At 40.2% G+C, this 14,194-nt stretch overlaps 1 protein-coding gene across 2 annotated transcripts in view; it reads left to right on the top strand.

Annotated features, from left to right (window-relative positions):
• Positions 1–13,916, top strand: part of PRDM15 (PR/SET domain 15) — a 51,758-nt gene extending 37,842 nt beyond the window's left edge. Inside the window, exons 19-24 of one of the 2 annotated variants that reach the window (XM_081327323.1) lie at positions 576–707; positions 2,842–2,925; positions 6,680–6,855; positions 7,759–7,839; positions 9,362–9,571; positions 12,222–13,916. In XM_081327323.1, the coding sequence (XP_081183449.1) occupies positions 576–707; positions 2,842–2,925; positions 6,680–6,855; positions 7,759–7,839; positions 9,362–9,571; positions 12,222–12,701 (1,163 nt within the window). In that variant the 3' untranslated portion in view covers positions 12,702–13,916. Of the gene's footprint in view, positions 1–575; positions 708–2,838; positions 2,926–6,679; positions 6,856–7,758; positions 7,840–9,361; positions 9,572–12,221 lie in introns of both variants that reach the window. The other variant, XM_081327322.1, reaches the window with a different exon arrangement.
• Positions 13,917–14,194: the final 278 nt, after the last annotated feature.

The following is a 14,194-nucleotide window of genomic DNA, read 5'->3' as shown; positions in this document are numbered from 1 at the left end:
CTCTTTCCTGTCAGCTCCATCTCCAATGAATGAGAATGGCATTTACGTATATTGTGGAGTACCTTTCTGGCCTTCAGAAGATGGGCCCAGCAGTCCCATCATGTTTAGAAGGGAAAATAGATTTAAGACCAGGTGGCCCAAGGATAGAAAGAGAGATACTGCTGTTTCTCTTGCATGTTTTTGAATGAAGAGACCCAGTATGGTACAGGGCAGGGGTAGGCAACCTTGGCTCTTTTATGACTCGTGGACTTCAACTCCCAGAATTCTGGGAGTTGAAGTCCACAAGTCATAAAAGAGCCAAGGTTGCCTGCCCCTTGTATAGGGGTTAAGGTGTTAGACCAGGGGAGCCTAGGATCAAACCCATCCTCAACTGTAGAGTCTCAGTAGATTAATTCAAGACAGCCACCCATTCGTAATCGGTTGTTCTGGAAAAAAATGGAGGAGAGGGTGCTATGTAGGCTGCCATGAGCTTTTGGAGGAAGGCAAAATACAAATGTAACAATAAATAAAATATAACCAAATAAGGTTAAAATGGCTTCCCCGCCATGTTTTAGCATGGAGTTTATTCCTTGCAGGCATGAAAACAAAGCATGCATTGCGACACCACATGAAGCTTCACAAAGGAATAAAGGAGTATGAATGTATGGAGTGCCATCGGAAATTTGCACAGAAAGTCAACATGCTTAAACATTATAAACGGCACACAGGTGAGCCCCATTGATAGGAGGTTCATGGACCCTGCAGAGAGTGGGTCAAATTGCCTGGAAGTTATTGGGCTTGAAATTAAAGTGATGTCAGTTTGTTTTTATGGCAATTATACTCCAGGTATCTTCAGGAGTAAACAATACAACTGTATACACCAGGGGTAGGCAACCTTGGCTCTTTTATGACTCGTGGACTTCAACTCCCAGAATTCCTGAGCCAGCCATGCTGAGGGGAAAGTGAGAGGTTTCCAAGCTGAGCCATGCTGGCTCAGGAATTCTGGGAGTTGAAGTCCACGAGTCATAAAAGAGCCAAGGTTGCCTACCCTTGGTATAAACAGACAGTTATTCCTAAGAAATGCCCAAAGAGTTTAAGCTGCTGTATTTTCTACATGGCTATAAACACACACATACACACACAGAAACACGGTGTAAAGATTATGGTTAGCATTCTTTAATCAAATATAATTTTACCTGACATATTTTACCTTTCTGGTAAAATGATACTAAAGACCAGTTTAAAACAACACATTCTAGCATATTTGCTAAACTCCAGAGAGCAGATTGAAAGAAATAAAAAGGATTGCTAACATAGTTGGAAGAACTGATGATAAAAGGCTGAAAGATATTTGGATTTTTGAAACATGTAAGAGAATCCTCCCCAGTCCCCAAATTTGCTCCCCTGCCAACAAAACATTGTCCATCCTTTCTTTGGAGATCCAGGTCAAAAGACAAACTGCTTATCTGCAGAAACTACAAAGTTGAATTTTGAGTTTATCATGCTAAATTCAACATTGCCACTTCAGTCCTGAGACTTGTTCCTCATGAAACCAATGAAAGAGGAAAAAGCAGGCTGTCATTAGTATGGTTTTTTATTTTATTTTTTATTAAAGAGTTTTACAAAAACAAAATTTTACAATATATCCCCACATCCCTCCCACCCCAAACCCACCCACTCCCCCCCCCCAACTTCCCAGAGCTAAGTACAGGATTATAGTTACAATAATCACATTCTAAATAAAAATTATGCATAATATACAATTAACCAAATTCATAATGTGTTTTAACTCCCCTTTAACATAACTACAAACAAAGTACCAATAACAATATCCCACTAAAATCTACTCATAAGCTAAATGGAACTTTTTAGTCCCATATTTGTTCTGAATATAATTTATCCATCTCCTCCAAACTGAAATATATCTTTCCCGTGAATGATCTTTCAAATAAGCAGAAATCTTAGACATTTCTGCAAGATTCGAAACTTTAAACACCCATTCTTCTATAGTGGGCAAACTATCCTTCTTCCAATATTGTCCCACCAGTAACCGTGCTGCTGTTATCATGTTCAACATCAAGTTAGTTTCTTTAACATCACAATCTACAACAATACCCAATAAAAACAATTGCGGAGAAAACTTTATCTTTCTCTTAAAAATCTTTTGAATGTTCCACCAAATTTTGATCCAAAAAGCTTTTATATTTCTACAAGTCCACCACATGTGAAAATAGGTAGCTTCTAAACTACCACATCTCCAACATTTAGACTGTAAATTAGGATACATGTTGGACAACTTCTTGGGATCCAGATGCCATCTATAAAACATTTTACAAATATTTTCTCTTAAATTTTGAGCCTGAGTAAATTTAACATTTCTAACCCAAATTATCTCCCAGGTGTCCAACGAAATTGGTTCCTGAATATTTTGTGACCACTTTATCATACAGTCTTTAACCAGTTCCGTTTCCGAATCCAATTCAATTAAAGCATTATATATCCTCTTTATATGTGCACAATTTAAATCTCTAATTTGTTTTACTAAATTTTGATCTGTAATTGTGATGCCAACCTTTTGATCTAACTTCCACCTAACTTTCAATTGGGTATATTGAAACCAAGAGTAACTTATGTTTTCTTGTCTTAACTCCTCTAATGATTTAAGTTGTACGGTATTGAAAGGAGTTTATCCCGGGTCCCGAACAATTTTTTTTGCCAGCACTGTGTCCCAGAACTCTTCTTCCTATTGAATTCTTTTAGTACTAAGGAAAGGCGTATCATTGTTACATACAGTTTAATATTTGATATACAGCTCTATGAGAAACCATTGTTTTGGTACTTACCATGGTTTCTAATTAGCAGGGATCAAAGATTTCATGTGTGAGCTCTGCGGAAAGACCTTTAGTGAGAGGAACACAATGGAAACCCACAAACTAATTCACACAGGTAAATGCTAGAATATTGATCCTAAAATAAAAATAGGTCTTCCTCATCTCTTACGTTGTTCTGCCTTTTTTGATTCCATATGAATCCGTTAATAAATGCCTGCTTCATGAATTATTGTAATGTATTTTCTATGCCCCCTTCATGGATTACTGCCTTGTCGTGGCGAAGGGGCTTGCGTAATTCAATGAAGCTATGAGCTATGCCGTGCAGGGCCACCCAAGACGGAAAGGTCATAGCAGAGAGTTCTGACAAAACGTGATCCACTGGAGAAGGAAATGGCAACCCACTCCAGTATCTTTGCCATGAAAACCCTATGGACAGTACCAAAAGGCAAAAAGACGCTGGAAGATGAGCCCCTCAGGTTGGAAGGCGTCCAATATGCTACTGGGGAAAAGCAGAGGGCTAGTACTAGTAGCGCCAGAAAGAATGAAGCGACTGGGCCAAAGCCGAAAGGACGCTCAGCTGTGGATATGTCTGGTGGTGAAAGGAAAGTCCGATGCTGTAAAGATTTTTTCTCCATAGGAACCTGGAATGTAAGATCCATGAATCAAGGAAAGCTGGACGTGGTCAAACAAGAGATGACAAGACTGAACATCGACATCTTAGGTATCAGCGAACTAAAATGGACAGGAATGGGTGAATTTAATTCAGATGACCATCAGGAATACTACTGCGGGCAAGAATCCCTCAGAAGAGATGGAGTAGCCTTCATAGTCAATAAAAGAGTAGGAAAAGCAATACTGGGATACAATCCTCAAAATGACAGAATGATTTCAGTTCGAATCCAAGGCAAACCATTCAATATCACAGTAGTCCAAGTCTATGCCCCAACCACCGGTGCTGAAGAGGATGAAATTGACCGGTTCTATGAAGCCCTACAGCACCTTATAGAACTAACACCAAAAAATGATGTCTTTATCATCATGGGGGATTGGAATGCTAAAGTAGGAAGCCAAAAGATAACCGGAATAACAGGCAAGTTTGGCCTTGGAGTACAAAATGAAGCAGGGCACAGGCTGATAGAATTTTGTCAAGAGAATACGATGGTCATAGCAAACACTCTTTTCCAACAACCCAAGAGACGGCTCTACACATGGACATCACCAGACGGTCAACACAGAAATCATATTGACTATATGCTCTGCAGCCAAAGATGGAGAAGCTCTATACAGTCAGTAAAAACAAGACCAGGAGCTGACTGTGGCTCAGACCATGAGCTTCTCGTTGCAAAGTTTAGGCTTAAACAGAAGAAAGTAGGGAAAAGCGCTAGGCCAGTCAGGTATGAATTAAATCATATCCCTGTTGAATATACAGTAGAGGTGACAAATAGATTTAAGGAATTAGATCTGATAGACAGGGTGCCTGAAGAACTATGGACCGAGGTTCGCAACATTGTACAAGAGGTAGCAACCAAAACCATCCCAAAGAAAAAGAAATGCAAGAAAGCAAAATGGCTTTCTGAGGAAGCTTTGCAAATAGCTGAGGGAAGGAGGGAAGCGAAAGGCAAGGGAGAAAAAGAAAGATACGCCCAATTGAATGCAGAATTCCAGAGAATAGCTAGAAGAGATAAGAATGCCTTCTTAAATGAACAGTGCAAAGAAATAGAAGAAAACAATAGAATAGGGAGGGCCAGAGATCTTTTCAAGAAAATTGGAGAGATGAAGGGAAAGTTCAATGCAAAAATGGGCATGATAAAGGACCAAAATGGCAGGGACCTAACAGAGGCAGAAGAGATTAAGAAGAGATGGCAAAATTACACAGAAGAACTATACAAGAATGAGCTTAATGTCCCTGATAATCACAATGAGGTGGTGGTCACTAATCTCGAGCCAGACATCCTAGAATGTGAAGTGAAGTGGGCCTTAGAAAAGCTGAGCAACAACAAAGCTAGTGGAGGTGACAGTATTCCAGCTGAGCTATTCAAAATCTTAAAAGACGATGCTGTAAAAGTGCTACACTCAATTTGCCAGCAAATTTGGAAAACTCAACAGTGGCCACAGGGTTGGAAAAGATCAGTTTACATTTCAATTCCAAAGAAAGGCAGTTGCAAAGAATGTTCAAACTATCGCACCCTTGCACTCATTTCTCATGCTAGTAAAGTTGTGCTTAAAATCCTACAAGCTAGACTTCAGCAATATGTGGATCGAGAACTACCAGACGTACAGGCAGGATTTCGAAGAGGCAGAGGAACTAGACATCAAATTGCCAACATACGCTGGATCATGGAGAAAGCTAGAGAGTTCCAGAAAAACATCTACTTCTGCTTCATTGACTATGCTAAAGCCTTTGATTGTGTGGATCATAACAAACTGTGGCAAGTCCTTAAAGAGATGGGTGTACCAGACCATCTTATTTGTCTCTTGAGAAACCTATATGCGGGCCAAGAAGCAACATTGAGAACTGGACACGGAACCACTGATTGGTTCAAAATTGGGAAAGGAGTCCGGCAAGGCTGTATACTGTCACCTTGCCTATTTAACTTATATGCAGAGCACATTATGAGAAAGGCAGGGCTAGATGAATCAAAAGTTGGAATAAAGATTGCTGGAAGAAATATCAACAACCTAAGATACGCAGATGATACCACTCTAATGGCAGAAAGTGAAGAAGAACTGAAGAGTCTCTTGTTGCGAGTGAAGAAGGAGAGTGCAAAAGTTGGGTTGAAACTAAACATTAAGAAAACCAAGATCATGGCATCCGGCCCTCTCAATTCCTGGCAAATAGATGGGGAAGAAATGGAGGTAGTGACAGATTTTATTTTCCTGGGCTCCAAGATCACTGCAGATGGGGACTGTAGCCAAGAAATTAAAAGACGCTTGCTCCTGGGGAGGAAAGCCATGGCAAATCTAGACAGCACACTAAAAAGCAGAGACATCACCCTGTCAACAAAAGTGCGTATAGTCAAGGCTATGGTCTTCCCAATTGCAATGTATGGCAGTGAAAGTTAGACCATAAAAAAGGCTGAGCGCCAAAGAATTGAGGCCTTTGAACTATGGTGCTGGAAAAGACTCCTACGAGTCCCTTGGACTGCAAGGCGATCAAACCGGTCAGTCCTAGAGGAGATCAACCCTGACTGCTCTTTAGAAGGCCAGATCCTGAAGCTAAAACTCAAATACTTTGGCCACCTAATGAGAAGGAAGGACTCACTGGAGAAGAGCCTAATGCTGGGAAAGATTGAGGGCAAGAGAAGAAGGGGACGACAGAGAATGAGGTGGCTGGATGGAGTCACTGAAGCAGTAGGCATGAGCTTAAATGGACTCCAGAAGATGGTAGAGGACAGGAAAGCCTGGAGGAAAATTGTCCATAGGGTCGCGAGGGGTCGGACACGACTTCGCAACTAACAACAACATTTTCTATGCTGCCTACATTCCTTCTTCCCTGAATTGATGCTTCTGAGAAGTATTGTACTGCAATATTCAGCTTTGCTATTGATTATTCTGTCTAGGATTCCTGCAAGTTTAGTCCCCAAATAGCAGGCAAGTACCAAGTTGAGGAAGCTGTTGTACTCCAAGAATGGGGAACCCACAGTCTTCCACATGGTGTTAAATTAATATTCGCAACATCACTAATCAGCGCCATTCTAAGCTGAAGCTGCTAGGATTTATAATTCAGAATAGTTTATGGGGCCCAGAGGTTCCTTGTTCCATTTTTTCACCATCGACTCTTTAAGAAGTGCTAAAATTGAAGTCCTCAGAAATTGAGTATTAAGAAGTGTGATTACATATTAATACAAAACGTCTTGTTTTGGTACTAGTGGGGAAGCAGTGGACATGCTCAGTGTGTGATAAAAAATACGTCACAGATTACATGCTTCAAAAGCATATCCAGCTGACTCATGATAAAGTAGAAGCTCAGAATTGTCAACTCTGTGGGACAAAAGTATCTACCAGAGCTTCAATGAGTCGTCACATGAGAAGAAAACACCCAGAGGTGAGTATAGTAGCAGATTAATAAGTAAGAATTTTTGTTGACTTCCTCTGAGGCAGATAAGAAATATAGATTCTTGTTCTGGGCACTAATAGCAATCCAATAACTCAGAGCTCTTCAACCTTGGCAACTTTACGACTTGTGGACTTCAATTCCTAGAATTCCTCAACCAGCAGGAAGACCACAAGTGGTAAAGTTGCCACAGTTGGCAATAACTCACTTGTTTTTCCTGTGGTGCTTATTAAGATGCTTCTCTTCTTGATAAGATTAATACATAATGCAGTGTTAAAAACCACATGGATTATGGTTTTGAATTTGGGAGAAATAGAAAGCACACTAATTCCTAACATTAGCAAGTTAACTTAAAAAAAGAAAGTTATCTTTTCCTGATTTAGACTCCTTTGTCTAAATATTCTTATATTTTAAATTTTGTGTTGGTTCACTTTTTAAAAAGAAGAGAAAGAACGACATACTTCAGTGGATGTTCAAAATATTTAAGACATACGTATGAAAAGAACCAACTTAGAGCAGGTTTTTGTTTTTTGTTTTTTGCATTTACACAGCCTTCATCCATAAGCTCCAGGACCAAAAGATACAACATTTTGCATCTACTTGTTGTTCTATAGCCAGCTTGGATGAAAACAATTATGAGAGGAAAGGACCTCAAAAAGTTGCTGTATTAATCAGTGGAAAGACTTTTCCCTCTCTCTTTTTTGCTACAGAATAATGGAATGGCCATTAATGTTAGAACAAAGAAATCATGGCAATTGGTTTCAGTTGAAGAACAGACTTGGTCCTTTTTTTTTTCTATCTTTCCTGTGTCTTCACAGCGTTCTTTCCTACTGAGTGACTATCCTTTCTACATAACTGCAAAATAATGTTGCTTTGGTTATGTTTTATTTTCAGGTTCTTTCCGTGAGGATTGATGACTTGGAGCAGCTGTCAGAGACCACAACTGTTGATGCTTCATCTATAGGAATTGTGCAGGTAAAGTTCACATGTAGTCAGATAAGAGGCTGTATTCGATCTCATGTTTTCATATTGTATAATAAAAACAAATCCCCGAGCTTGCAAGAAGAATTATCCAGGCATGCATGCTTGGGGGTTCTCAGGAGCTTAATCAGGAAATCTTTTCGGAATACAGATTTTTATCTTATGGATAAGAGATTTTGCAAATTCAGTAGCAAAAGCAAAATGTATCGTTTTTTATACTAGGCATACATTTGGTGTCATACATTTTACCATTTGTTGAATAAGAATACCTCTATATTGATGCAGTATAAAGGTAAAGGTAAAGGTTCCCCCGCACATGCGTGCTAGTCGTTTCCAACTCTAGGGGCTGGTGCTCATCTCCGTTTCAAAGCCGAAGAGCCAGCACTTGTCTGAGGACGTCTCCGTGGTCATGTGTCCGGCATGACTAGATGCCAAAGGCGGATGGAACTCTGTTACCTTCCCACCGTAGTGGTCCCTATTTTTCTACTTGCGTTTTTACGTGCTTTCAAACTGCTAGGTTGGCAGAAGCTGGGACGAGTAACAGGCACTCACTCTGTTACGCGGCACTCAGGATTCGACCGGCCAAACTGCCGACCTTCTGATCGACAAGCTCAGCGTCCTAACCCACTGAGCCACCGTCCCTTGATGCAGTATATGAACTTGATGCAGTATATGAACTACCATATGTGTTTAAATTAAGGATAATGAATCTGGAATTCCTAGAGATGTGGACTCTCATACCTCTCCAGTTTTAGATGAGAGACGTCTTAGACACTTCTTTGATGAGATACATATGGAGTTCAGTGACAGGAAAACCAGCAATCTGCTACACTTTAAAAATCAACAGCGTTCTGTTATTTCTATGGATTATTAGAGCATGTTTTATCATATGCATTAAATATTTCCCTTGGTTAGCAGCTACAACAAATGCTAATTTAACCCCCCCCCCAAAAAAAATCTAAACAACGGAGGCAGAAGGGTAGGAAATGCAAGAGGTGTCATTTGTGATGTTTTTATTTATTTCTTCGATTTATATCCCGCCTTCCCTTCAGGAGTCATAACACTCCCTCCAAATTTTCCCCACAACCACCACCACTCTGGAGAAACTGTCCAGCCCACAGTCACCCAGTGAGGCTCTGTGGCGGCCATTCAGGATGGACTTGAACTTGGGTCCTAATCGATCTCTTTAGCTATTATATTGGCTCTCTTTCCATTAAAGTTCTATACTTATGTTTAATAGCTATTTCTATTCAGTCTCAAACATAGGTAAGATAGCTGAACCCTATGATAATTTATAGCAGGGGTAGTTAGCCCCAGAATACAATTTTAATAGCTTTTGTGCTATTTTAGTATGGGCAGTATCTTGGTTGAATCCTAAACAAGTAGAATCGAGGCTACTTACAATTTTCTAAACTTCCCGTTTCAAATGAGAGCTTATTATAAAGTTCAGTTATTAAAGTAAAGTACTGTGAATAAGAAAGGTGACATTGGATTTCATTAAAATGTCTTCCTATAGCCAGATCTAGCTCTGGAACAAAGTGAATTACAAGAAGGGAAGCATACAAAGGCTCATAAACGAGGTCATAAACAGAAGCACAAACCTGGCGAAGAAAAGGAAACACAACTTCCTGAAGATTCTGCCTTTACTGAATATACAGAAAAAGAAGTGGAATTTACAGGAAATGTAGGGGATGAAACTAATTCAGCAGTGCAAAGCCTTCAACAGGTGAGTCCCACTTGCAAACCAAAAAAAAAGGGGTGGGTTGGTGATAGAAACTAAAAAAACACGAGACTTCAAATATTTTAATGCATGGCATTTGCAGAATGATGTTTAAGAATTTACGAATGGATTTGTAAAATGTGCTTGTTGCAAGTAAAAGAAGGGAAGGGGAAATTATTAAAAATTAGGATTGTGTGATGTATAAGCCCCCTCAGTGAATAAATTCACTCCAGTCAGAGCAAATAAGGCAAGAGCCTTGGTGGAGCAGTGGGCTAATGCCTCCTTAAGTAACACCAGCTGCCTGCAATTAGTGCAGGTTCGAGTCCCACCAGACTCAAGGTTGACTCAGCCTTCCATCCTTCCGAAGTAGGTAAAGTGAGGACCCAGATTGTTGGGGGCAATAAGCTGACTTTGTAAAGTTGCCGCTTGGGGTGGGGGGCGAAAGCCCTATTAAGCAGGCATATACATAGAATGAAGGCTATTGCTAAGCACATTGATTTGTGCTTCTTAGATTGTAAGCCGCCCTGAGTCTTCAGAGAAGGGCGGGATATAAATGGGGGAAGAAAAAAAAAAGCTTGCAGTCTGCTGGAGAGCGGATTTTCCATGGATCCAAGGGGACGTGGTTTTGTGTGCTGCCTGTATCCTGTGGATGGGGCTTTCCTTGTTTGTGTGGACCAGTTGCTGGCATGCCGTGGCCCGGTACTGGACCGGGGGTTGGGGACCCCTGATGTAACAAATTGAATCAAAAGAAAATGATGTTTTTGTCCAGACTTGTTTGAAATCTTATTCCATCCCAGTGGAATAAGGGGTTTATTTCTCTGTTTCCATTGTGTCTGCACTGAAAAAGTTAATGATGCTTAACCATAGTATGAGGCATTACTTCCATCATGATGTTTGGAGAGGAGAGCTAGAGTCTTGCTGTGAGCAATTTTCATTGTACTTTACCGACAAATTATATATATGTATGTATGTATGTATAACTGCCAAAGAATGTTCAAACTATCGCACCATTGCACTGGTTTCACATGCTAGTAAAGTTATGCTTAAAATCCTACTAGCTAGACTCCAGCGGTGTGTGGATTGAGAACTTACAGAAGTACAGGCAGGATTTTGAAGAGGCAGAGGAACTAGACATCAAATTGCCAACATACACTGGATCATGGAGAAAGCTAGGGAGTTCCAGAAAAACATCTACTTCTGCTTCATTGACTATGCTAAAGCCTTTGATTGTGTGGATCATAACAAACTGTGGCAAGTTCTTAAAGAGATGGGAGTACCAGACCATCTTATTTGTCTCTTGAGAAACCTATATGCAGGTCTAGAAGCAACATTGAGAACTGGACATGGAACCACTGATTGGCTGAAAGTTGGGAAAGGAGTCTGGCAAGGCTTTATACTGTCGCCCTGCCTATTTAACTTATATGCAGACCACATCATGAGAAAGTCAGGGCTAGATGAATCAAAAGTTGGAATAAAGATTGCTGGGAGAAATATCAACAACCTAAGATATGCAGATGATACCACTCTAATGGCAGAAAGTAAAGAGGAACTAAAGACCCTCTTGATGTGGGTGAAGAAGGAGAGTGCAAAAGTGGGCTTGAAACTCAACATTAAGAAAACCAAGATCATGGCATCCGGCTCTTTCAATTCCTGGCATATAGATGGAGAAGAAATGGAGGTAGTGACAGATTTTATTTTCCTGGGCTCCAAGATCACCACAGATGGGAACTGCAGCCAAGAAATTAAAAGATGCTTGCTCCTGGGGAGGAAAGCTATGGCAAATCTAGACAGCATACTAAAAAGCAGAGACGTCACCCTGCCAACAAAAGTGTGTATAGTCAAGGCTATGGTTTTCCCAGTTGCAATGTATGGCTGTGAAAGTTGGACCATAAGAAAGGCTGAGTGCCAAAGAATTGAGGCATTTGAACTATGGTGCTGGAGAAGAGCCCTGTGAGTCAACCCTGTATGCTCTTTAGAAGGCCAGATCCTGAAGTTGAAACTCAAATACGTTGGCCACCTAATGAGAAGGAAGGACTCACTGGAGAAGAGCCTAATGCTGGGAAAGATGGAGGGCAAGAAAAGAATGGGACAACAGAGAATGAGGTGGCTGGATGGAGTCACTAAAGCAGTAGGTGCGAGCTTAAATGGAATCCAGAAGATGGTAGAGGACAGGAAGGCCTGGAGGAACGTTGTCCATGGGGTCGTGATGGGTCAGACACGACTTCGCAACTAACAACAACAACAATGTATAATATATACGTATGTATAGATAGACAGACAGACAGACAGGTATGTATGGATAGATAGATAGATAGATAGATAGATAGATAGATAGATAGATAGATAGATAGATAGATAGATAGATAGATAGATCCACAATTAGGTAAGTTCACACAACTTACTAAACACTTTGTCATTGAAGGCCATTCCCAGACCAAAAACATTTTATTAGCATGAAGCATATTGAGTACTCAGTAATGCCTTTAGCCCTTAATGTAGTGATAAAGATCAGTCATAATCACATTTGTCCAATTTTTTGCTTGAGCATAGGATTAAATTGTTCCATTCTATCATATGTATGACATATTTCCAATTCTAATAATCACATTGATAATTTCAGCCCTATCAGTGCTAATTTTCATCCCTTTATTTTCAGGTGGTGGTGGCTCTTGGAGACCCAAATGTGTCGGCTCCTTCTAGTTCTGTTGGCTTGACCAATATTAGTGTTACTCCGATCACTACAACTGCTGGAACCCAATTTACAAATCTACAACCTGTGGCTGTAGGTCACCTTGCCACGCCTGAACGCCAATTGCAGCTAGACAATTCTATTCTCACAGTGACATTTGATACAGTCACTGGTTCTGCCATGTTGCATGGCAACCGCCAAAATGATATACAGATACAGTCACAGCCTGAGGCAACCAACCCCCCATCAGTAGCTCATTTTATAAACCTAACAACTCTGGTGAACTCCATTGCTCCATTAGGGAGCCAAATAGCGGAACAGCATCCCTTAACATGGAGGGCAGTGCCCCAAACTGATGTCTTGCAGACTCAGGCCCAGCCATCTCAACCACAGACCGGGCAACAGCAGGTTCAACCTGAACAGCAGCAGCAAATGTACAGCTACTAACTTCTACTTGAAAGAAGACAACTCTGAATGGGTTTGCAGAAGCCCATGGGACACCAAACCTAAATCAATTGCTGGAAACCAAACATACGGGAAATAAAAAGGCTTATGATGTGAGATGTATGCTGATCTTAACCCAGCAACTGGAAATGCCGAGAATTTCACACTCTTCACACTCATTGCTACTTTAGCAAATTATGGGTACTGTTAATCAGCTGCAGGAAATAGGTACAAGGCAGGTTTCAGGAGAGTTGAGACTGTTTTTAAAGCAGCAGAGGAAGAACAATTCGATGTAAAGCTAGGATATGCCTGCCTGACAGTGGGGTGCAAGAGCCTAACTGAGCCAAAAAAACATTTTTTTTAAAGTTTTGCTTTTGCTTCCATAGACCAATCCATTGTCTGTAATGGAACAAAGTGGGTGGAAGTAGGGTGGGGATAGTCTGTGATGTGATATGTGCTTCGTTTCATGTATCATTTCCATTATAGTGAAACCACTCTACACATAAGACAACATGGGGTGCTACCTGGAATTAGACAGTCTAATGTTAAAGTAACATTTATGGTCTCTTACCTAGTAAAATGAAAACCTGAATCCAGCTTGTTCTGATCTAAATCCGTAATGAGGTAATATATTTACAAAACTGCTTGCTAATTAAGTATAATGCTTATCTAATAGATGGAAAGCAGTTCTTCCCATTGAAATCAATTTGCCAGTTGGTCTTTAATTCACCAATTTGTGTGTTCTATCATGTCATAAATATTTGGGTCCAGGTGGGTGAATGGTCATTTTTCCCTTTGCAGTTCATTCTGTGTTCCTGGCAAGTATTTGCAAATTGAGAGACCCTTTCCAAACTGACATCATATATCCACTTGTATCATTTTTATCAACTGATAGGAGAGTTCTGCTTCTGGAAACAAAAATGCATAGCAGCTTACTACCCAGGTACAAATTACAGTGTAATATCCATTGCAGGTGATATTGATCACAAAGAGGTAGACTGAACAAATGCTAAAGAAAAATATTTGTCCTAAACAAAACATGGAAGAAAATTCACATTATCCACTCGAACTAAAGGGAACATTTCTGAACCCTTACATGCTGTATCTGCTTGACGTTGTTAAATTCAAGTTCAATCTATATTGTCTGTGTATGCTCATTAAATAAAGGAGAGTAGCCCAGTGGTTGACGGGGAAAAACCTGAATAAATCTTTCTGTTGCATTTGTGTACAGCACTTTTTTCTAGGCAGACATACATTTGAACTATTGTCCATAAGGTGACCAATGATTTTCTTAAACCTATTTCTGATGACAAATGGATTTTGCTATTAACAAAAAATATTTTCTAACCTAGTATATTAAGTGCTTGGAGTATAAAAATTAAGAATCAGTTAATTCTAAAGAAATACAAATTAAACTGGCAGGTAAATATTTATTTTGTGGAGGCTCCTCTTCAGAATACTATGCATTTATTTTGTTTCCTGTAGTGGGCAGAAGT

The sequence above is a fragment of the Vipera berus genome, assembly GCF_964194415.1.
Source record: "Vipera berus genome assembly, chromosome: 4".
NCBI lineage: Eukaryota > Metazoa > Chordata > Lepidosauria > Squamata > Viperidae > Vipera > Vipera berus.
This window is presented reverse-complemented; position numbering and strand designations above follow the sequence as displayed.